The 21,667-nt window shown below is 40.4% G+C and overlaps 1 protein-coding gene across 3 annotated transcripts in view; it reads right to left on the bottom strand.

Annotated features, from left to right (window-relative positions):
- The window catches only part of Vcan (versican), a 98,342-nt gene that overhangs the window by 12,636 nt on the left and 64,039 nt on the right, over positions 1-21,667 (bottom strand). For all 3 annotated transcript variants that reach the window (XM_050119851.1, XM_050119852.1, XM_050119853.1), the window contains 4 exons: positions 20,140-20,253; positions 19,470-19,583; positions 13,671-13,829; positions 12,406-12,488 (listed from right to left, as the gene is read on the bottom strand). In XM_050119851.1, the coding sequence (XP_049975808.1) occupies positions 12,406-12,488; positions 13,671-13,829; positions 19,470-19,583; positions 20,140-20,253 (470 nt within the window). The remainder of the gene's footprint in view (positions 1-12,405; positions 12,489-13,670; positions 13,830-19,469; positions 19,584-20,139; positions 20,254-21,667) is intronic.

Raw genomic sequence — 21,667 nt, 5'->3', positions numbered from 1 at the left:
CGCTCCTGAGTAAATCAATCCAATTACAATAATGCAAACTCTCATCTTCACTATCTCTAGCAACAAAATAAGTATTCTTCAAACAAATAAAGAAAAGTCCACCCCTTGAAATCCTTTCCTTCACTATGAGTTATGAACAAGCATCTTAGGTGTTGGCGTTTGCTTGTTTTTTTGTTTTTTGTTTTTTGTTTTCTTTTTTTCAAGACAGGGTTTCTCTGTAGCTTTAAAGCCTGTCCTGGAACTAACCCTTGTAGGCCAGATTGACCTCGAACTCATAGAGATCTGCCTGCCTCTGCCTCACAAATGCTGGGATTAAAGGCGTGCACCACCACTGCCTGGCTGTTCTGTTTTTAAATAAGCTTTCTAGGTATTCCAGACCAGCTTCAGACTTGATTTGTAGTCTTGGATGATGTCTTGTGAACTGACCTGACTCAGTCCACTGGTATGAGAAAATTCTCTTCAAAATGTTTGACAAGAATAAGTGCTGGCCATACGTCTACATGGTTATGCCTCTGAGACTTGGGTTTCTCACCGCAAACCTTGAACTCACGTTCCCTTGAGAGAGAATGCTAAAATTATTTTGCTCTTTCATTCTTCTCTGATGGCAAGGAAAAACTGCGACCTAAAACTCAAAGGACTGAAGTAGAGGAATGCCAACTCAGATGTAAATTTTCTTCTGTTTTATTAAAAGATAATTATTTGACCCACTATGAAATTGCTTAATGCTTTGTATCATATGACAAAATTACTCTGGGAGTTATAATAGCTAGCTCTCCATACCTGCAAAACAAGTTCTCAAATGACAAGCATTGCAATTAAATTAAGTTCAGTCACTTTTCAGTTACCCCTCCAACCGAATTCAAATGTATCACCTGCCAAAATAATAAAATGGCTGAAAAACCCCTGGATAAACTCCAACTGCTAATAAGTATGGTTCTATTATACAGAACTTGTCTCCATATTCAGGAAAGCTGTTTCAAACCAATCTTAAGGAAAACTCAGAGCAGACTGAAGTTAATCCGCTAAGGCTACCAAATCATAAACGCTTAGTTATTTGTTACAAATAGTCTTTCTTATTAAAATCATCCTGCAGGTTCTCTGAAGCCCACGTGACCCCTCAGGCTGGCAGCATCCTAACCAGATTACAGATTGCAAAGCAACTGAAAGGGATTTCCCTCGAATGGGTGCAGCTACTTTCTCTCACCTGAAGTGGAGTCGGCTTTGGGAAGTTTTCAGTAATGTACTGCCAGGAGAATCTCTGATTATATGGAGCCTAGCAATTCAAAATTCCCATTCATACAGAGTAGGTGATGTGTTTTCTTTTTTTTTTTTTTCTATCTCTATGTAAGACTTAGAAATCAAGGTGTTTCCTCCAGTCCTTAAAACGAGTGGGGGGAGTAGGCTTGGGTTCAGCTTTAATACCGCTTTCATTGGAAAAAAGAAAAGAAGGTTTTCAGGCTTTAGCTGCTGTTGCGGTGATTGACATTTGGATTAGTCTTTAATTGACACAAATAAAGACCATTTAAAATCTGAGGAGTGTGAACGTCCGGGTAGCAAGGACCACAGACAGTTGTAAGAAAATTTCTTAAACATAAATGAATTCACTCTTTTCCCCATGCACCACACCAAAATACAATTTGGGCTTTTCTTTTGTTTTTGTTTTTGTCTGTACTGGGATTTTTGAAAGAAATCTTGAAAGAAGAAGTAGAAGAAGATGGAGTAGAAAGAGGAAGAGGAGAAAGAGGTAGTGTCTGGGAAGAGTTAGAGGTAGAATGGATCTGATCTAAATACACTACCTCCATGTATGAAACTACCAAAAGGATATAATAATACTTTTAAGAAAACTGAGGAGAAGAGTGGGGGTGAATATGATCTAAACACTGTATAAAATTCTCAAAGCATTAATAATGTGGCAATAAGTAGTCTAAAATTCTGTTTTAAAAAGATCAAAACCCTTAGGACACAAGGTAAAGGAATTCATAGAATACTAAAATGTCTAGTAAGGAACTAGAGAGATGGCTCAGTGTTTAAGGGCACTTGTTGTAGATGACCCAGGTTTGGTTCCCAGCACCCACATGGTAAGCTAGGGGATCAAAAACCATCTTCTGTCATTCTCTTCTGGACTCTGCAGGCACTAGGCATGCAGATGTTGCACATACATATACATAGAAAAAACATTAATACACATAAAGATAAATCTGAAAGAAGACTTTTAAAAACACCTTGTTTAAATCTCTTTTATCATCATCTTAAAACTGAGACCTTTTGGGCTGGAGAGATGGCTAGAGGTTAAGAGCACTGGTTGCTCTTCCAAAGGTCCTGAGTTCAATTGTCAGCAACCACATGATGGCTCACAACCATCTATAGCTAGAGGGATCTGATGCCCTCTTCTGGAATAAAGGTGTACATACAGATAGAGCACGCATACATAAAATAAATGAAACTTAAAAACAAATAAACAGACAAAAATCTAAAAACTTTTCAGTAATTTGAGGCCCATTCCCAGGAGAGGGAACCCACACTGCCTAGAGGGCCAGGAAGCAGAGGCTGGACAGTCCAGAGACCTAGGAGAGAACCAAACACAGCTGGCAAGAAAGAAAGAAAGAAAGAAAGAAAGAAAGAAAGAAAGAAAGAAAGAAAGAAAGGAAGGAAGGAAGGAAGGAAGGAAGGAAGGAAGGAAGGAAGGAAGGAAGGAAGGAAGGAAGGAAGATCAAGGAAATGATTCCTTAAGGATATTTTGCTAAACTCCTCGGATACCTGAGCCTAGCCCTTTTCTTCATCCAGACACTGATAGAACTCACAGTCAACCATTACACAAAGCTCACAAAGACCACGATGACAATCAGGCAGTCTGCCTGGGTCTAAGCTAGGTCCTCTGCATGTATGTTATGGTTGTGTAGCTTGGTGTTCTTGTGAGAACACCAGCCATGTTTCCACAATCTCCCAAGGCTTAACAGTTGGCTCAGATTTCAAATGAATTACTCTTGTTTGTTTAGGTGAACGTTATATGGTTTTTAAGTCCTGTGACTCTTTACATGGAAATACAAACCTACTTCCTAACAGTGTGAGTAGGGGTGACTCTGACTCTCTTGCCTACTTCAGGGACCCTATTCCTCCTACTGGGTTGCCTTATCCAGCCTTGATGAGGGGATGTGCCTAGTCTTATTGCAACATGGTATGCCATGTTGGGTGGGTATTCCTGGGAGACCTTCTCTTTTCTGAAGGGAACTGGAGAAGGAGTGGATCTATGGGAGAGAGGGATCAGAGAAGCAGAGGGGGTATCTGCGGTGTGGATGTAATAAATGAGAGAAGAATACATAAATCATTAAAAAAGAATTTGAGCAGTAGCTAGTTCCCCTTCTGATTCTTTTCACTTGACCTTATTTAATTTGGTCAAATAACCACAGAGAAAATCAATGAACACTGATTTTCTTAATGAATCTCTCCTTAGAGACTGTGGGAGTCTTTTCTTCTGCTGGTTCCTAGTTAGTACAATGTGAAAAAGAAAAGGAAACAGTTGTCATAGACACTAAATAATGTATTATTATTATTATTGTTATTATTATTATTTTATTAAGTTTCATCTGCATGTGAGCCACAGCTTTGAGGTGTACTTTTGTTTCATACACACACACAATCACATACTCACACACACACACGCATGCACAAGGGTCTATCCATATAGCCCTAGTAATAATTATCGGCACCTAGAGGGTGTGTGGAAGAATTCGAGGATGTCCTTATGCATACAGACTTGTGTAGCAGATGAATTTGTGCTGAAATGTACTAGAGAGAAGACTCAGGATGACCAGAACAGTAGAGAGAAAGATTCCCTGCGAGACAGGAAATTGGGGCTGTCTATTGTGCAGAAAGCGAATGGAACACTTGGTAAACGCTGGCTGCCCATCAGGGCCAGATGAAATCTGTGCTGTGGGGTATCTCAGCTATCACTGGCACTTTAAACCCTCACTCTGTGACTGCAAGGATCCTACTATATGTGCCTCTGCATCCACTCAAATACTTATTATAAGTCCTAAGCTTAGATGCCACTGTATTTTATACTTGAAAATTCACCATCCTTTGGATTTCCTAACATAATTAAAGACTTTCTTTTAGAACTATTTTCATGGTGCTAAGAACATTTAAATATCATCCACAACATGTTAATAGAAGCAATCGTGACAGCTTTCCAGGCATGATTTGAAAAGGGAAATTTACTAAACTTCCAACTATAATTTGGATTTATTTTCCTTGATAAATCCATTCATTGCTCTCCACTTATCCTTTTGCTCCAAACAAAAATAAATGAATTCACAGGGGAAAAAAAAGGTTTCATACTAAACCACAGAAGTCCTCTCAGGTTACCTCTCTAGAAAAGAAACCAAGGACGCTATTCTATTGATTTTTATCACTATGTTTGGAGTGAAAGTTCAGGGAAGAGCAGAGCTAATGTTAGCCTTATCTACCAGGACTTTATCAAGCATATGACTAACTGGTAGCTTCCTGTTGAACTTTAAAATTATCTCATTTTGCATTTAGCTATAGGCAATACACATCAAGGCTATAGAGACCTAAACATTCCTCCTTGCTCTAGTGGTGTTCATTTTGAAACACAAAGCACAATATGACCACTAGGTGGTGACATAGACCGCTCATTGTGGTCATAACTTTTTGTCAGCATTATAGAATCACAATTATTAACTCCAAATGGAGAAAAAACGTAAGGTTTTACCTGTGGCATGTCCTGCCAATCTTGAGAAAGACTTCAGAACAAGACAAAGCTTAGCTAAACAGTAACTTCTAATCTCAGCCTGTTCTGTTATTGACTGATATTGTCTGTCATAAGAACTTTCTGCCAATGCACCTCCAAAAACTTGTTTCTCTATGTTCCTATTAATAGTATCTGATGATTTACTTGACTTACATCAATAGTAAAATTTCATCAGAAGTAAAGTCACGTCTAGTGTATCCACCAAACATCTTTATAAGCAGGACCAATAAATAATTAGCACCAACGCACAAAAATGAAACAACTGTGTGTGAATCTGAAAACTTATGTTCTGAGTATATCATACCTATAATACAAGCTGAATTCTCTGGGCAGACTTCATTTATCACTAGTGGTCATTATACTACTACTGACCTCCGAGAACTACAAACAAAATCCAAATACAGCCCATGCCACCAAGGACAAGCAGACTGTTGCCAAAGAATACAAGCAAATTCTATATACAAAACACTGTTTTAAGATAGGTACCTACCTATAGCACACACACACACACACACACACACACACACTTGCACAATCACACACATATACTGATCAGTAGTTTTTCGCTAGGTAACCTCTAGAGTCAGCATGTGCGCGTGCGCACACACACACATACACACACACACACACACACACACACACACACAGAGTCACGCACCGTCCTGCACATGCACACGCATTGCTAAGTAGTTAGCTTTTCACTAAGTAACCTCTAGAGTGAGCTTCAGTCTTTCCCAACACAGGGCAAATGGTTATCTGAGGAAAAGGCTCTGGGACCACTTATTACAAAAATCAAAACATTTGGTCCCTTTCAAACGCCTTCCCTCCTGGATAGCTGGTGCACAATAGGCATTTGTTCGTAGTCTGCAGGGGTCACATTTAACTGTTCTACTTGAAGGAGGCAAGTGCCTTTCCTGCAAGGTAGGTATACCCTCTTTTGATCCCTGCAAGCTGGTCTGGGTCATGATTTATTTATGTTTTGCGAGAGGTTATGGTTTTTCTGTTATCATTTAGTTGAACCCACAACTGGAAAAGAAAAGAGCAGCTTTGTTTCAGAGGAGAAAGAGGCGTTTGTTTGGGTGTCGCTACGCGCTGGAAGCCTGCAGTTGGACTCTACCAAACTGAGCACGCTGAAGGGAAGGAAAATTAACTTGGGGTCTCCAGATAGCTGTTAAAGTGGCAATGTGCCCATTATTTTCCTAGCTGGCAAAGTTCTGCGCGGGAAAGACAATCTGGCCACTCTTGAGTAAGGCACTAATCTTGGGAAAAGTGTGAGCTCACTGCCTGACAAAGCAGTAATTATCAGCAGCATTTCCAGAGGGATGTGAGTTCCGCCCACTGTGAGACCACTGTGAGACAGGGGCCCCAAGGAGCAATGTGCATTTAATCCATGCAAAGCACGGTGCCAGTAGGCTCCCGCACGAGCTTGTTTGCACAAGTCGTCAGTCATGAGATGCTAAGGAACCAAAGGCTGGAGAAAGTGCCAAACCCATTCAACCTCTTTCCCTTCGCTTTTTCCATGGTTGCGCACTGCCTTAAACTAATTAGCAACTAAATTTAAACATGTGCATGTGGTTCTAAAGTTTCCTGTGGTGCTGGAAAACGGACCCCCGCATTCATTAAGTTTTCTTCACTTGCCGGACAGACTGGGAATTACAAGGTGATTTTCCCGTGGTGGCAAACATTGTCTTAGGCAATTTAAACCCATCCTTAGACATCCGAGCAGCAAGAACAAAGGGTATGGGCATGAGTTTTAAGTTCTGCTGCTACAGCATGACTCGTAGTATGCTGCATGTAAGTTCAGAAGAAACATCTGTTGATTCAAATCAAATTAAACCACAACAGAAGTAAAAATTTTCATTAGCAATGTAGTGGGCTTTGGTAGAAAGAAATCTACAGTCTTCTACTCATGAGTAATATGTTAAAGGCTGAAGAAAGGGCATATGCTTTTCTTGGCTTTGAATTTAATATAATGAAGCCTGCGAAGTTCAACATAATTAAATTAATACTGACACACAGTGCGACTTGCTCACAAAGATGTGGCATTTGGCTGGGAGCTAAAACCACATCACAGATAAAACATGCACAAATATCTTTTTTAAAAGGCCTTCTAAGACTTCCCAGGTGAAAACGTCAAACTTAAAGACTCTTTGGTGGGAGAACACAATTTTAAAAATATTTTTATATTTAATTGACACACAGTAATACATGTTTTAGCATACAGTGTGGTGTTTCAATACACTGAAGCGACATGAAAAAAATCACATTAGAGTAATCATCTCAAACATTTATCATGTCTTTGTGTGAAAACTCAAAATTCTCTCTACCTGTTATTTTCAAAAATATTGTTTTAAAAACATATATTATTTTTAAAGTATACAATACATACATAGACACACATACATGCATACATACAGGCACATACATCCATACATGCACATAATACACACACACACACACATATATATATATATATATACTTTATTTTCAATCATTTTCTGCCAAATCATATCCAACCCTTTCTTGTGGGTAGAAATCTATGAACAAGTCCAGCAAACACCTTTGAGTGAGTGAGTGAGTGAGTGAGTACTCTCTTTTGCTGCCCGAGACACACAGGAGATGAAGGACAGCCTCTGGTGTCTGTGAAAGGACAGCAGTGACACATTGCTGCAGAAAAAAGAGCAAGGGTTTATTGTCTGTGATTCTTACTGCTTTTCTCTGTCCTTTAGAATGTCTCTCTCAGTTATAGTCTGTTTTTGTATTATTTCTATTTAATTCAAAGCTTTCTTTTCCTTACAATCCACTGTTTGACTATTTTATGAAGAAAAGGAAAAGGATCTCTAGATGTAGGGCCAAACACACACCAATGTGGCTTTTTCTAATAATAGGCTGGAGAAGAAGGGGTCCTGAACTCCTGGTTGTGCCAGCTTGACAATGCTAAGTCACAATTACTAAAATGGGGAGGGAGATTCAGGAATCACTCAGAAATACTTTAAGTGGACTTTTAATAAAAATGGCAATTAAAATTAATTATACTGTTAATTAACCTATTTTAGTCTACAACACAGCTATCAAAGGCAACCCGAGATGGTTAGAATTAGAAATATGACATTTCTAGCCCTATGACTCAATAAACTTTTTTAGTACTTACTGGATAGACAAAGAAACATAGCAACAGCCCTAAACAGGGAAACACCATCAAATCACTCTACTCAGGGTCCAGTGTACCCCACTGAAGAGATGGAAAGGGTATAGGGGTCAGAGAGGATGGACGACCCTCCAAAACAAAACTTTCTAAATAAACATGATCAGGACACATATGAACTCAGAGACTGTGCACTGTACACACAGGGACTACATGGTTCTTCACCAGATGGGGACCTAGAACTAAAAGGAGAAGTGGACACATGCCTGCATCCCTAACCTAGAAGCATCTGCAGTGGAAAACTACTTGCAAGAAAAACGTGAACACTATAATGTGTTAAGAAAAATAACAATGAAAGCATAGATCACAAGAGAAGGCTGGATACTATTGTATTCAGAACAATACTTTATGAAAGTTATTGGGCAAATACCCAAATAAATAATGAAAAGATTCTTCAACTATAACATAAACAAGAATTTGGCTTTTTAATCACTATTATCAACATTTTATTATAGAGGCCAATAAAATGTAAATATTAATCAGAATCTGAGGAATACAGGCGATTCTGATGACTTAGCCAAACAGAACTACTACCTTAGCACAAGGCTATGAACTGAATTAGTCTAGCTATAAAGAACACTCATGTTAAATATGATATGATTATACTGCCAGCTTCTTGGAAATTTAATTATTTAAATAAAGCAAATCACTGACACTGAGATCTAACTGACGCCCCCCCCCCCGGATTATACTGATTATTCCTGGATACCAAATATAGCATGAAAAGCAAAAGGTAGTATCAGGTAAATAGGAAGCATTCTTTGTCTTTCTTTTTTTTTTTTCTCTTGATACCGCTTTCCCTCCCAAGCTGAATAACTCTAATAACTGTTAAACAAAATATCTGAGATGGCGGAAGAGGAGAGAAAGCAGCCTAATACAGAAGTGAGGTCTTTGAAACTGCATGTGGCCAATTCACTTTCCCCAAGAGTAATCGGGTACCGTTTTTCCAGAGGAAGACTTGGCCACTGTAATGACATGTTAAAGTGGAAACCCTTGGGCTACACAGCAAAGCAAAGAAAGTTACTTTAGCCAGTGCCTGCACACATATGGAACCTGTTAAGGAGAAGGGGACTACACAAAGATCTAGGGGGAAGTTCAGGAGACACCTAGGCTGTATCCGAAAGAAGGAGAATAGAGGAAAGGGTGGATCCAAAGGAAGAAAACTGGGCCAGAGATCAGTCAAATGTAGGCAGGCTGGTGGGCAGCTGTGCACTTCTGGTCCCAAATGTTCAAAGTTAGGGAACACTCCTTAACATGTTTTTATTTCTCTAACACAAAGACTGGATTAAGAAGAAATCAAGGGTGTATCAGTTTGTTCTGGATGTACTTTGGTCGTTTCTTTGATTAACCTCGCTTGTTTACACGATTTATTTTAGTAAAGGCTCGGTCCTCAGACTTTAATAATATGTGAGACTTGCTAAGACTAAGCCTCCAGCTAATGTTCTAGGGTTATCATGTTACATTATTCTGTCTTCCCTTAACAACATCCCAGTAGATACTTCTCTCTCTTGAAAAAGTGCAATGCTCACCGTCTTACTGTATTTAGAGTCAATCTTGAGCGTAGAAATGATAATTAGATTAACTTTATAAGATGTTATGCCTACATGAAAAATTTATGGGCACAGATGAGGCAGAAAGATAACTAGAGAGAAAATTTAAGAAAATAGTCGTAAGCTATTATCTTCTGAGCATAGCACAGCCATTGCAAATATGATCTCAAGGCTGCCATGGTCACCTACACTGGCCCTTCACAAAACTGGGCCTGTCAATAGTCATGCATGCGTACATCCAGGAGGGACTCCAGGCTCTTGGCCTCCCCGATGAACAGCTGGATACAGCTGGCTGCAGGGGAAGACACAGTCATTGTCTTCATCTGTGTACCCAATGTTGAGCGCATCGAGTTCCAGTGCATAGTTCTAAACCCAAGGGCACACAGGCCACACTAGTTAAACTCAGTGTGTCACAGAATCAGACAAAAAAGATGTGGCAAAGGGGTCAGAGGGGAAGAGGGAAGATGGCAGGAGAGAGGGGGAGAAAAGAAAGGGCGAGAGTAAGATTGATAAGAACTCACTGTAGCTTTAGATACGTAGAAGAGATTGTCAAAGAACAGTGAATAAATAAACGCAAAAGCAACAAACACAAACAAAATGAGTTGGTTTGCTTTCATGTGGAACAGGAGGATAATGATACCGAAAGCTCACCTGTGTACATGTGTCAGACAAGGTACATCCCCTAGGTGTATGGATGTGGCAGAGAAGGTACACTCCCTAAGATGTTTTTTCATACTCTGTATAGTTACCAGAAAGAGGTCAGTCTGGTCTTATGGAGCTAGCTTACAGGGCTCAGTAATACAGGGTTTATTCTAGACAGGACAGGAAATCAAAAACAAGGTAGCGGGGATAGTGGCCCAGATCTACAGGACACATGCATTGCCAAGTAAACTTGACCAACTGAGTCTTGAGCATTCCAGTTTCTATTTGAAAAAGAGCAGCTCACAGGGAATGGCACGTCTCTCTGAGGTGTGAGAAGGAAAGCTTTGCAGCAGCTAGACTCGGGCAGGTACTACTGCAGCAGAATTCAGTCAGGGAAGGCGCTAAAACCGAATGCCTGCTCCAACTCATTTTGTTCTGGCTTGCTTCTGAAATGTCCCCCACCAGCCCATCGTTTGACTACTTGCTTGTCAGCAGTGCTATTTTCTGGGTGGAGTTTAGGAGGCTTGCAAGTGGAACCTAGCTAGCAAAGTGGGTGTTTACAGGTGGGACTTGGAAGGCTATTTATTGCCTGGTCCCTACATTCAGTCGCCTGCTTCCAGGACTGCCATGGTATAAGGACCCATCAATACCCTTCCATTATCAACTATTCTGCACTACACTGCATTTGCACAATGACTAAAACTCCCTGAAACCAAGACGCAAAAATATCTTCCCTCCCCAAAGTTTTTCCTGTAATATATTTCCGTTGCAGGAAAACAATTTTTTCCCCAAAAGCCTCCTTATGATCTTGAATGACAAATATTGCTAATTTCACAGACATGGTGCTGACAGGGAGAGGGCCAGCTGAGCTTTATGTGGAGTTACTCAAATAAAAATTATAGTAAATTATGCTATTTATCCACGGAAAAGGGGGACGAGCCAGAAAAAAGATTGACTCTGGACATAGTACTGAACTCAGGTACAGGCCTCGTAACCACAGTTTGGGGATGCTAGACAGAGAACTCAACTAATAGGTGAACTCTATGGGTATCTTGACTCTACCCAGATGTCTGAAGTCTCTCAGTGGATATCTAGACTCTGATGTGTGAATGCAGTGGCTATCCAGGCCCAGATGTGTGAACTCAGTGGATATCTAGAGCCAGATGTGTAGTGAGCCCTAATAGTCCAGACAGGAATCATTGGACAGAGCAGAGATTCCAGAAATAGAGAGGAGTTCCGCACTGATTCCAGAATGACCTTTAGCTTTGCCAAACACAAATCCAGATGACTGGCAGGTAGTAAGTAAAATTTAATCACTTAAGTGATTCATATATAAAACTTAAACCTTAAACTTAAAAATTACATATAATATTTTCCTGTTATCATATTTAGAACTTACTTACACTTACTGTCCAGCTGAGTGGCTCTCCATGCTGATGGAATTTCGGAAACACCCGGGACTGCCCAAAAACTACAGCTGCCAGGGGCTTTGCTAGAACACATCTGCCCTGAGGCCTGGGAGAAGGTGTTTAATTATTCTCAAGCGGCCGTTATGCACAGTGGCACCGAGCACATCCAGTGTGGCCAATCACAGCTGCGCTAGCCCTAAAACACTAGGTTCTCTTGTCCATTCAGATTTAAGAACTTATTATACTACATACTGAGCAGCCGGCCAGTCTGGATTACATAGTGAGCCCCTTCCTAAAAACCAAAACAAACAAAAACTAGTGCAGTTTAAGCAGAGTTATAGCCAGAATTGCCAAGTTGTATTTCTTATGGGAAGAAACAGAAATAAGTAATAATTAAAAAAGACTATTCAGCAGTAAAGAAACGGAATGAGATTTACAACACTGTAAATTTCCTTATATTAAAAAATGAACCCTTTTCCTTCATAAAAATGAGCCACGCTTTATAGTGGAATTTCATTGAAATTGTGTAAGAAGAAAAAGGTACTTGTCAAAGACTCTCTTGTCTCTCTTACATTTATTCTTCTCCTTTGATAACCACCTGAAAGCATGGTCGAGCAGTTTTTATGGTCTAGCTGTCCCTTTCCACAGAGTTTGCTCTACTCTTCTTCAAGGACGCCACTACTCGGGGAGAGGGACAAGAAGGCTAGAGGAGCTAGCTGAGAACACTTAGTCATTGTTTCAAGGAGTGCTGCTACCCAGCTCATTGCTCACTGCATAACCCAGACCAGCGCAGAGGACCCTGAGGCTTCGTCTCCATCAGCATCTTACCAGTGCGCTGCCATCAGTCCAACGGAAGTCGTGCTCAAACATCTTGTCATTGAGGCCTATCCACTGGTAATCATGGCCCACACCTAAGTGACAGAAGACAGATGTTTTACCTCTGTTCCAAAGCATTTTTTCAAAGAAAACTATTCTCAGAGTGAGTCATGCATCCTCTTCTCTGTTTTTTTACTTAGCTGTTCATAAATCTTTCTTACTTTATTCTTCTTCCACCCAATGAGCATTACATTAACAAACACATTTTCAAACACTATGAAAAATTAATATATCAGAGGCAATCATTTCCCTGGGAATCAATCATAATTAAATTATGTTCTATCTTCACTCATAATAGAAGGCATCTACTTACTTTTCTTGCTAATCTATGCCATTGGGAAAGATTAAGTGGCCCACTGAAATACACCAGATTTTGCAGTCTACCCTCACTTGGAAAAAAAATCTCTTTTCTCCAAATAATAAACACGAAGACCAAATAGTCCTGAAAAATTACTTTCAAAGACATTTACCATAACATGAGTTACTGGCTAAAATATCAGGCAGTATAGTTCAATAAGCTCTACCCAGATTACCCAGATTACAAATTAACAAAACTATTCCAAAAGAATAGAAGGATACAACAAAAGGATAGAGGATACAACTAATTGAGCATCAAACTATGTTTCATGAGCAAAGTAGTTGACCCTGTGCTGGATACACACTTGCTTCCCCCTCTTTGCTATGACTTAAGATTAACGTTAGGAAACAGCCCCAGTACCGGATTTCATCCGCTTTCAATCTTCACCTCTCTGTGATCTTGATAGACAACTCACTTTCTAACATTAGGAGACCACTGTAGGAGAATCGGGACGCAGTTACAATTAGGGTGCTAGTCACAGCTCTGATTTGTAGGATAACCCTTAAAGCAACTTTATTCAATATTCAAATATTCAAAACAGAATGATAATGATAACTAAACGTGACCATAACTATATTGAGCCAGAAGAAAAAACCCTCTGTGTGAGGGTAAAGATCAAGTAGCAACTGCTTATGAGCCAATCTATAGTTACACCTGTCACTGAGTAATGGCTTCTTGTACCCTACCTAATGGTATCCTAAAGTGGAGGCGGTAACAAAGTTTATCTTATATAGCTCACAGGCGAGAGACCTCATACACTGAACAAAGGCCTAGAAAACTACTTTAAACTGGGATCCAAAGAAAGCTAAGACAGCGGAGAGATGAGTGAGGCTCCAAACAACTGATGTCCGGTACATACGATTCACAAACATCTGTTCCTCGTGAGACAGGATGCTGGTGAGGTGGGCACCCTGCAGGCGACACTCCCTCTCCGCAGCATCCCATGTGCGGCGGTGAGCGAAGTACTTGTAGCACTGCCCCTGGAACTTGTGCCAGCCGTAATCACAGGTCTCCGTGTCTGGGAAGAAACAAGGCCAACGTTAAGCAAACTTATCGACGTTGTACGAACGTGGCTCCTTAGTCCCTGAGTGAAACGCAAACGCAGTGTTCCTGAGGAAAATGATTCAAAAGTTTTGATCACAGTGACAAAGACATCATTGTCAAGTAACTGTAACTGATCCCCGTGAAGTGAGTGGCTGTGCACATCTTTGGACTGAAAAGGCACTATCTAGTTGAAGTTTCCTTAGTTAAAGACACCTTTCAAAGGAGAAAAGGCAGCAGAGCAATAGGCCTAAAACCTCTGAGGCTGCAGAAAAACTGACTTACTTGTGACATAGTTGCCACTAATTTCTTTTCAACACACCTTCTCGAAGCAGATGGTTCATTAGAGATGGGATGAAGATTCCCGCTAACAGGGTCATGAACACTGTATTTGTGCAATGACTTCAAAAGTTCTGGAAGAGTTCACTCCCCAGAGAGCTCTCTGGGAGGCCACAGGCTCTTGTCATGTAAGATTTATGAAAAGAAGAAACACCCTGAGCAGACGACTTTGGGAACAGTTTGGAATGTGTACTTCCTTTTTCCAAAAAGGAACAACTGGGAAATTCTGACGCAAATGCACCAAGCTTTTGAGTTAATTAAAAGTAAAACAACCAAGCCCTTTTATGATCTATAGCTAAATAATTTTGATCTGCGTAATATGTATCTCACAAATACATTGAAATAGTTCCACTTAAAAAAAAAAACTAAAAAACTGCAGCATTAACAGAATTTTAGACACAAAGGAGAACCTTCTTGATCTCCAAATAAAATTGACTTTCCCATCATTTTACCAATTCATAGATTAAAAAATACCACCTTCCAATGCTTACTTTATATGCTGCCCATGGTAGCCCCACTGGGACTCAACCCCCCCTGATTCTGGTCTAATAGATTCCTCTTTGTGCACTTTTGAGATTTTCATCCTGAGGGATTTAAATTCCTCCCCTGACTTCAGTGTTTCCAGTCACAGTTTGCAAGTGATGTGGCTCATCTCTGCAGTCACAGGTCCGATTTACTCCCTTAGGTCTGTGGCAGGCAGCGGCCGACTTACTGTTCTGGATAAAGTGCGCTGGAAGGTTGCCTTGTGATACTGTTTGGACCTCCTAATTCTCATAGGAAGGATGCATAACACAGCCATGTGCTTCAGATAAAGTAGCTGGCAGAACCCCCAAAGGAAGCCAATTTTGGTCGGTTAGATATTAGTTTGCCTTTTGGGAAAAATTCACTTGAAAGAATTCAGTAATGGGTGGGAAGTCAGGGGAAAAAATCGATTTCCATGAATGAGGTTCCCGATACAGGAAGAGATGGAAACCACTTAGAACACTTTTCCTGCCAAAATCCGTACTGCAAGATTGTAACTGCGCAGCTTGCCTTAACCGTGCAATTCACCATTTATACTAAGATAAGGCACACAGCGTTAGGATCCAAATTTCTGATTAATGCACCGGGAAATTAATCTGGACAGACTTTCTTATCTTCCATAAACTGAGTGATGTCAGTTTGACTTTCTTTTTCTGTCTTTTATCATTAAAATGGACTGTCAATAACTATGTTTTTCTTTTCCACAAAACCAAAGTCATAAAATTCAAGTGCTTGACCACACCAGCCATTCACAGTTTGGTTGTGCCTAACCCTCTAGAGGTGCGTGTGCTGGAGACCAGTCCCTGATATCGGGCTGTCATTAGGTGCTAGAACAGACATGAACATGAATGGAAGGGAAGTAGGCGAAGGAGCCCTACCTGGTGACGCTCATGCTTTGGGGGGTCTTAAGGTAGGATGCTGTAGAAGGAGCAAGTCTGCCCCTCTTAGGTCTCTAGTTTGTTTCTCTTTTTATCCCTACCCTCTGCATGAGATTAGTTTATTTTCTAGTCCTCCATCGTGTCATGGTATGGCAAGTAGGACCCATCAGAGACCAGATAGATGGAGCTACCCTGTTTTGAACTTTTAGCCTTCATAATTAGAAATTAAATAAACCCTTTTCCTTTATTATATTATTATTATTATCATAGTAGTTAGCATCAGGAAGTCTGTTACAGCATAACAGAATAAACAAATGCCTTCCTTAGGAAATAGTGCATGGAGTTTTATAAGAAGATGGACCCAAATATGAAGGAGCCAAGTTTTTATTAATACCAAGGTAGGAGAATTTACCACCTGCAGTATCTAAGTAAAACATATTCCCTTTCAAAAATCATAGATAGAACTAGGAATTGAGCCTAGGGTCATAGCATGCTAGGCAAGTGCTCTACCATTGAGCTATAACGTTAGTCTTTCCTTTATGTTTTTTTTTTTAACTGAAATAACATCTCATTAAACTGGCCAAACAGCCCTTGAACTTACAGTCCTCCTACTCAGCCTCACAAGTAAGTGTGATTATAAATAAGTCCCACAAACACTGAGACTGTAAATATCTAGATGAAGACCACTTAGTAGAATTAAGGAACTTTTGTGTCTGTCAAGTCAAAATCCATTTTTTATCTCTTTAATTTCTAGTATTCATGAATTCAACAGTTGTGTGATGGGGGAGTTACAAAATTAAGGAGCACCTACCAGCATCTATTTCCATGGGACATTTAAGAATTGCTCTTGGGCACAGCAGTTGGAAGCAGAGGCAAGCCAATCTCTGTGAGTTCTAGGGCAGCCTGCTCTACAAAGAGAGTTCCGGGACAGTCAGGGTTGTTATATAGAAAAATCTTGCCTTGGAAAACAAACAAACAAATTTCTCTGGTGCTTTTTCAACTTTATCTAAAAATAATGTGAATCTTGGTATTTTGTAGCTGTTGCTTTCTGCTTTTTTATTTGTTTGTTTGTTTTTTGATTTTCGAGACCGGGTTTCTCTATGTTGTTTTGGAGCCTGCCCTGGAACTAGCTCTTGTAGACCAGGCTGGCCTTGAACTCACAGAGAGCCGCCTGCCTCTACCTCCCAAGTGATGGGAAAAGGCATGCACCACCACCACCCAGCTTCTGTTTTCTTTTTTAAAGGCAACACTTTGAAGTATTTTTAGTCTTCCTCCCCTCCCCCCTTGCCCCTTTCAACATTTGGCATCAAACCCAGAGCTTTGCACATGCTGGGCAAGCATTCTACCTCTAAGATCTGGCAGAGATCCCCACACTAGTTGCTCTCTTAAAAACCTATCACCCATCACGATAGATGGGTATCATCTGCCTCACAGTCTGTACAGCACAAAAGTTACAACACAAAGACATGGTAACTCCTGCTCATAAGGGCAGGGGCTGAAGAGTCACTCTTAAAACTACTCCATAAACATCTGTCCCATAGGCTGTGGAGGTGACGTTTTCTGCACTTCTGAACCAGAGCGGCCAAATTTTAAAGCCACTGTCAACACCTCGACCCCTTGCCTCAGCAATCTGTCATTGACTTCACAGCAAGCTGTCTGTGCCTGTTTCTCTACTATTCCAAAAGCCCTTCCTAGAGTTTGTGACCATTCACCAAAATATGTCCCCTGCCCAAAGTGCCTGAGACTTAAGCAGTTACTCATGCAGGGCAAAGGTCAGCTGAGGAAACAATGACACAGTCACAGGCCCCTTGGACAGAAAGCGGCTTGACAACAGCGCTGCTGTTAATGAAGAAAACATTTGTTCTTAGGCAACCTGAAAAGAAGAGAGAAAAATGTTCCTGTGCCGGGCGGTGAATGGGAGGCATACAGCTGTGCTGGTAAACAGCTGGGTAGACAGTCAGAAGCAAATAAAAGCAGCAAAGCTAGGCTTGCTGGAGAGGAAACAGAGGCTCCTGAATGTCGGGTGACCCCATTAATGAAGAAGCAATCTGTCTCGTTTCAAAGCAAAGGAGAGAGTAAGGAGGCCCAAAGTCCCTTCATGGAATCTGTTCCCACTTAACCTATTAGATGCTCATCAAGTAAGATCTCTGTCTTTGGGGATTGCTTCGGATGCAAGAAGATATTGGAAACCCTTGGGCTTTAGAGGTAAGCTGCTCAGGATCATCAGCTTGAGTGCATCACTTGTCCTCTCTAAGCCACAGTTCCTAACACAACGCAAAGTTGTTAGCACTCAGAAAATCATAGCACTTTGATGCAACAGTTTTCCCTAGTTCACCAAAATCAGTAAGTGGACCCTGTTTGAAGGTTCATCTTTAGGGCTGCAGTGTCAGGACAAGCACTCAACAAATACTTGGTCAGTTACTGTCTGCTTTGACTTTACTTGTTCCCCGTACTGGAAACTGCATGTTGGTAATCATTTCAATGCACTAGAGTGTTTAAGTGTCTTCCCTTTTCGTGTTTGTGTAGTAATATGTTTCTTATTCTTACTTTAAGAGTATGAGCTTGGACCAGGTGGTGGTGGTGCATGCCTTCAATCCTAGCACTTGGGAGGCAGAAGCAGGTGGATCTCTGTGAGTTCCTAGCAAGCCTGGCTACAGAGTGAGTTCTAAGACAGCCAGGAATACATAGAGAAGCCCTGTCTCTAAAAACTAAACCAAACGAACAAACAACAGGAAGATGTCCTCCTCCACATGTATGACGTGGTACCTACAGGCACAAAATAATAAATAAATGTCCAAAAAAGAATCTTGGTCTGTTTTCATATGTAAACTCTGAGGCTGACAATTTTTTAAAGAGAAAACAATTTTTTTTTTTTTTTTTTTTGTTTTTTCGAGACAGGGTTTCTCTGTGGTTTTGGAGCCTGTCCTGGAACTAGCTCTTGTAGACCAGGCTGGTCTCAAACTCACAGAAATCTGCCTGCCTCTGGAGAAAACAAATCTTAAAAATGTAGCCATTAGCCTTCCCTTACAACAGTAACTTCAGTCCAGATGACATTGGGCTTACTCTTGCTTTCTTGTAGTGACCGTCTGGATTAATGTCACAAATAGGGAGAGTGCCCGATGTGTCTGGATGTCTAGTACATTTCCACTTTGTTCTGTAGAATGGAAGCTCAGCACTGAGCATTCTTATCAAAGCCAAAGCGCTGCATGGCTTTAAGCAGAGGAAACTGGCCTTCTTAAGTTCAGTGTGCTAAGTGAGCCTGTAGCCCATTTCTGAACAGTGAAGTAAGCAGGGTTACCACTAACCACCTGAAACACACTGTGAGCTTGGCCATAATCACAAGTATTGGGATATTTGGAGGCTTTCTTTCATTCAGGAAACCCAGATGCTCCTTCGATGGAATAGGTTCCTGGAAGCAGCTGTGCATCCTCTCCCATAAAGCGGGTGGCAGGCCACAGCTAACGAAACACACTGTAACCATGCGTCAATGCCTTCTCTAGCTATGGCTGACCAAGAGCAGAAGCCCCAGCATTGCAAATGCTTATGGGGATAAAATTAAGGCAATCCATTAGTCCTGATATACATACTGGTCATGAAATGATAAATGACTTGTGTTCCCAGAAATAATACTTATACATATTTCTTTAATGACCAGATATCCTTAAGTCTGCTTCAGCATGCCCATTAAGATCCCAGCATATCAACAACACAAGCAATCCAGTACACTCTATAGTTTATATGTTTGGGACTATTCACATACAGGGAACCCAACGTAACCCGTGAACTTTCCCAATACAAAACATATAGAACAAGTCCCAAAATTAACGCCAATAGCGTTCATCACAAACTATTATATAAAATGCTATATTAGCTCTTACCTTGTTCACACAGGGCACCAACATAACTTGGAAGGCAGAGGCACCGAAATGTGTTAAAACCGTCCACACATGTGGCTCCATTTCGGCAAGGGTTGGAATGGCATTCATCAAAATCTGAAATAAAATTTTAAGTGTGACTAAAGAGGGCAAAAATGTTCTATTAAGAGAGATTGCTAGATACGACACATGATAGCAGCTAAATTTAATTCTCATATTTTACAAAAAGTAACTTGTGTAAGTTCATTATACTATATTTTGGACAATGTTACACACACCCCAAAAATTCCATTTTTAAATATGAAATTCTCTTTCATGAATGTTTCTTTGATGAGACTGGAAACTCTAAAACAATATCAAAAATATCAGGAGTAAGGTGTTTCCATTGCTAATTGGTGAATCCAGTGAGCCCTGAAACTAATAAAGAATCTCACATCTGGTGGAGCTTCAGTTAAGTTAGCACAGATGTTCACAAAAAGACAGAGATGGCCTTGTGAAGCCTGGGTGGGTATGGATTGGATCGACAGAACCATCAAAAGCCTGATTAACTTATTTGATACATTTTGTTTAGACACAGGTTTCTCTGAAATTGCGGATGGAGTCCACAGTACACCTCCTCTCCCATTATAGCTGCCAGAAAAGCACTGTAGCTTTTCAGCCAAGAGCATCTTACCCAGTTCACACTGGTCTCCACTGAAGCCAGGAACACAGGTGCACACATAGGAAGTCTCCGTAGGATAGCAGGTGCCTCCATTGAGGCATGGATTCTTTTTGCAGTGATCAGGTCCTATCACGTTCAGGAAAAATAAAAACAATTAGCCTCCCCTCCTAAGTTAAAATGTGTTTTAGCACAAAACATCACTTACTTCTACCATAAAAATAAGCTTTGCCGCAGCAGTGTAGAGATACTATATATAAAATTAACTTTACTCTGGAGTGTTTCTTGGCATTATTACTAATTGTTACAAAGTCCATCCATTCATTTCTAGGACTCGATCATTATTACTTGCAAACAATACATTATACCCCAACTGGCCACTAATATATTCTATGGCAGATTTAGTTGGCATGATAATGGCATTGATTTTAGTTGAGAATGATTACACGTATGTGCACAGTGAATGGAAATGTATTCTTTTACACGATGTTAGTTCATGTGAAATGGCTGGGAACACAGAACATGCATTCTTTTAGCAGGTTGGCTTGTTACCAGTGTTTGAATTACTATTGCCTTTTACCAATTAATGCTCAGAAACTGTCTTCGAAAGTGTGCACTGAAGTTTCTTCTGCTACATTAACGTGCCTTTCCAAAAACACGCTCCAATGCACTCCTTTAAACTATACTTGAAGAAAAGCAACACAGGCATTAAACTCTACTGTATGAAAACAACTCCGAACACAAAACACTCACTTAAAACGAAGCCCCAAATTTTATTAGTTTCTTAATAAAACATAAATAGAACTAAGCCCCCTAGAAAATGGATGAAAAGGCAAACCCATAAATTTTCAGTGAAATACAGTAGTTTAAGGTGCATTTTCTAAATATAAATACTTCATACCTCTGAAGCATGTATTTTATTCTGTTACTTTGTTACACAATATTGATATATGTATTCTTATTAAAAATTTGAATATTGTTTCAGAAATACTTAATTTTTAAAATGTCCGAGGATCCAGTTGAAGTTCAAAAGCTTTACCAAACAATCGAAATAAAATATATGTTCAATGGACACAACCTTATTTCAGAAATCTTGCCACCCCCAAATCCTGAAACGACTGCACACGAAAGGATGTGTATCTTCTGAAGAACCCCTGGCTATAGCAGTAACGTGACCCGTTCCCAGGTAAGAAGCTCAGACTCAACCTTCCCTACAACTAAATAAAATGTGGACAACTGCAGGTTCTGAGGAGGCTACACATCCATTCATAACCTGGACAACTACACGGGCCTGGCGAGTCTACACACTTCCGTTATTCAAATTGGGTCATCTCAGATGCTTACTCAGTTTCTCTCTCTCTCTCTCTCTCTCTTTTGCTTTTTCTAAAGTACTTTCTCTTGTATTTTCAAGGATAAAAATTTCCCCATAGTCCTGGTCTGCCACATATTAAAGTACACTGCCTACACTAAACAGAATTCAGCGGACACTTAGGTGGCCATGCCTCTGGCACTGTGACATGCTTTTACTCCTATCATAGACACC

Source organism: Alexandromys fortis, unplaced genomic scaffold, assembly GCF_014885135.2.
Source record: "Alexandromys fortis isolate MF-2015 unplaced genomic scaffold, M_Fortis_MF-2015_v1.1 scaffold_132, whole genome shotgun sequence".
Taxonomy (NCBI): domain Eukaryota; kingdom Metazoa; phylum Chordata; class Mammalia; order Rodentia; family Cricetidae; genus Alexandromys; species Alexandromys fortis.
Note: the sequence above shows the minus strand (reverse complement) of the source record. Positions and strands in the feature narration are given on the sequence as shown.